This window comes from Rutidosis leptorrhynchoides, chromosome 9 (genome assembly GCF_046630445.1).
Source record: "Rutidosis leptorrhynchoides isolate AG116_Rl617_1_P2 chromosome 9, CSIRO_AGI_Rlap_v1, whole genome shotgun sequence".
NCBI lineage: Eukaryota > Viridiplantae > Streptophyta > Magnoliopsida > Asterales > Asteraceae > Rutidosis > Rutidosis leptorrhynchoides.
The window spans coordinates 247,602,692-247,605,806 of record NC_092341.1 but is presented as its reverse complement, the minus strand read 5'-3'; the positions used below and the strand labels follow the sequence as shown (position 1 = coordinate 247,605,806).

The following is a 3,115-nucleotide window of genomic DNA, read 5'->3' as shown; positions in this document are numbered from 1 at the left end:
GGCCGACCATTTTATTCGACCCTAAATTACACGGGAGACCTTAATATTGGTCGAGTATACAAACTAGGGACACTGAAATAACGAGTTCCACATTTCAAATTACAATTTTTCGCTCCACGAGCCCTAGATACGAACCATCAACCCTGATTCATTGCACATTCACTCAATTGCAGATAATCCCTAATTCGATCTTCAGCCAAAGATGACAGATGTGGAGGTAAAACCTGTTTCGTGTATTTTGTGTATATGTAATTGTATGTCTTTGTGTTATATATATATATATATATATATATATATATATATATATATATATGTGTGTGTGTGTGTGTGTGTGTGTGTGTGTGTGTGTGTGTGTGTTATAAATTATAAGTAATATAATTATATTAGTAATAATAATAATATTAATTAATATTAATTATATTCATAATACTGATTAATAATAAAAAAAATACTAATAATAATAATAATAGAAATACTGTATTTTTAATGATAGAAATATTTAATATTTCTAATAATAACTTTAATAATGATAAGAGTAAAAAGGATAATAATTTTAAGTGATAATTCTTAGTAATCATATTAGTAATGATAATATATATATATATATATATATATATATATATATATATATATATATATATATATATTATAATAATATTGATATTGATAATGATAATATATATATATATATATATATATATATATATGTATATATATGTATATGTAACTATATATGTATATGTAACTGTATATGTATATGTAAATGTATATGTATATGAATATGTATACGTAACTGAACATGTACATATATTTGTTAATTCCTATAGTGTATAACTGTATGGTGATATTTGGGTATTCGACCCAACTAGGGGTCGACTGTCAATAAAATACACTATAGTCGGCCACATATAGGGTCGAATATAGTGGAATTTACACTATAGTCGACAAGAATGAAGGTCGACTATAATGTATTTTTATTTTATCTATAAGTATGTATAGTTTATCTATATGTATGTATAGTTAAATGTATATGTATATGTATCTATGTGAATTCTGTATATGTATATGTATATGTATATGTATATGTATATGTATATGTATATGTATATTTATATTTATATGTATATGTATATGTATATGTATATGTATATGTATATGTATATGTATATGTATATGTATATGTATTTATATTAAGTGTATTAAGTGTATGTATATTCTGTATATTCTGTATATGTATGTATATTCTGTATATGTATATGTATTTTTATTAAGTGTATGTATATTCTGTATATATATGTATATCAACATATATGTATAATGACATATACATTGTTTGTTGACAGGTTTGGTTCGAGGCGAAGGTCACCATTCGAAGCAAAATGTCTCTCATTCGTGAAATTAAAAACAAACTCATTGCGGCTCAGACAAAGATTTTCAGAGAAACGTGTTATGATCATTGGTTAGATATAAAGTGTGATGACAATGATCCGGGATACATTCATTGCTTATTAATGAATCAGATTGACCGTCCGAAAAACTTTGCATTCAACGGACGCGAAATATGTGAGGAGCCAGAAGAGCTATGGTTTCGAGTTACCCGAGATCATGTCATTAGGTGCAGTAGACGTGAGTTTTTCTTGGTTACCGGGATGCGGTTTGGTCAGATTACATCTTTTGTAGATTGGATAGGTCAAGAGAGGTCTGATTTTGACCACTCGGTTTCATCTCGTGTTTTTAGTAAATGAAATAGTGGTCCCCGCCATCTTACAGAGTTTCACGACGCTTTTTTAAAGATGAGTTGAAAGAAAGTGACAAGGATAAGGTCATAGTCGCATTGCGTTGATAATTAATGTATGCTACCTTGGCAAGCAGTTGCTAGATGGTGTAAACGATGATATACTTCTTTTATTAGAGGACTTTGAGTTGATGAACAAGTATCCGTGGGGTTCTTTCATATGGACCAAACTTTACAATTCATTGCATCACGTATTGGTACCTTATAAAGATAGGGCAGCAGAAAAAAACCAGAAGGGGGTGATGACATACCATTTGAGCGGCTTCACTTGGGCGTTTAAGGTATTAATGTGTACTTATAAATGTTAATCAAATAACATGTTTCATGTTTAACCGAAATTGTCTTTTGTTTGAAGATGTGGATATGGGAGTCATACAAAGACCGAATAGAAGCATACGATTTCAAGCCGATTAGTGATGGCATCCCTCGTGGAATCCACTGGAAATGAAAGAAGAAAATCATGGGCTGGAATGAGTACGTTGAGTTGATGCAACTCCCGGTGAGTATAATTATATTTTTATGTTTATGTATATGTATAAGTGTATGTATATGTTTATGTATATGTATATGTATGTATATATATATATATATATATATATATATATATATATATATATATATATATATATAAGTATGTATAAGTAAACTGTCTTTATATATGTATAAGTTTAGGGATCCCATAAGTTTATGTATATGTAAACTTCATATGAGATGTTGAGGGGTAGTCTTGAAGAATCCTTTCAAATACTGCCTAATTATCTATATAATCTTAGATTGTCTAACTCAGGTATTGTAACCAACATTCGAACGGACGACGAAGGCAGATTTATTTTGAGTTACATGTCCATTGGTGCAGCGGTATGTTTAATGCTCTCTTCATTTACTTATTAATTTAACTCGTATTCATTAACAATGTTCCAATACTTTTATATGTAGACACGTCATTTGTTAACTATGCACATCCGGTAATCATAGTCGATGGGGCTCATTTAGAAATTCATTATTTAGGGACTAACTTGATTGATGTCGCTATGGATGCTAATAATGGAATCCTTCCATTAGCCTACGGTATTAGAGCAGGAGAGACCACCGATCATTGGACATGATTTTTTGGTAATCTAAGAGACTCTCTACAGTCGTTAGGGTGTTGTATTGATAATCTTACCATTATATCTGACAGGGCACCGGCAATAGCTGCTGGCATATCAATTGTATTTCCAGAAGTATTTCATGCACTATGTTGTAGACATTTGTTGGGAAGCCTCAAAAGTGTATCTAAAAGGGTTAAACGTTACGAGTGGCACTACTGAAAAATGTGCA

The 3,115-nt window shown here is 30.2% G+C and overlaps 1 protein-coding gene across 1 annotated transcript; it reads left to right on the top strand.

The window, feature by feature from the left end:
• Positions 1-202: 202 nt before the first annotated feature.
• Positions 203-2,901, top strand: LOC139868661 (uncharacterized). The gene is made up of 6 exons (XM_071856993.1): positions 203-217; positions 1,344-1,699; positions 1,771-1,822; positions 1,873-2,076; positions 2,151-2,214; positions 2,732-2,901. The coding sequence occupies exons 1-6, from the start codon at positions 203-205 to the stop codon at positions 2,899-2,901; spliced, it is 861 nt and encodes a 286-aa protein (XP_071713094.1).
• The last annotated feature ends 214 nt before the right edge of the window (positions 2,902-3,115 follow it).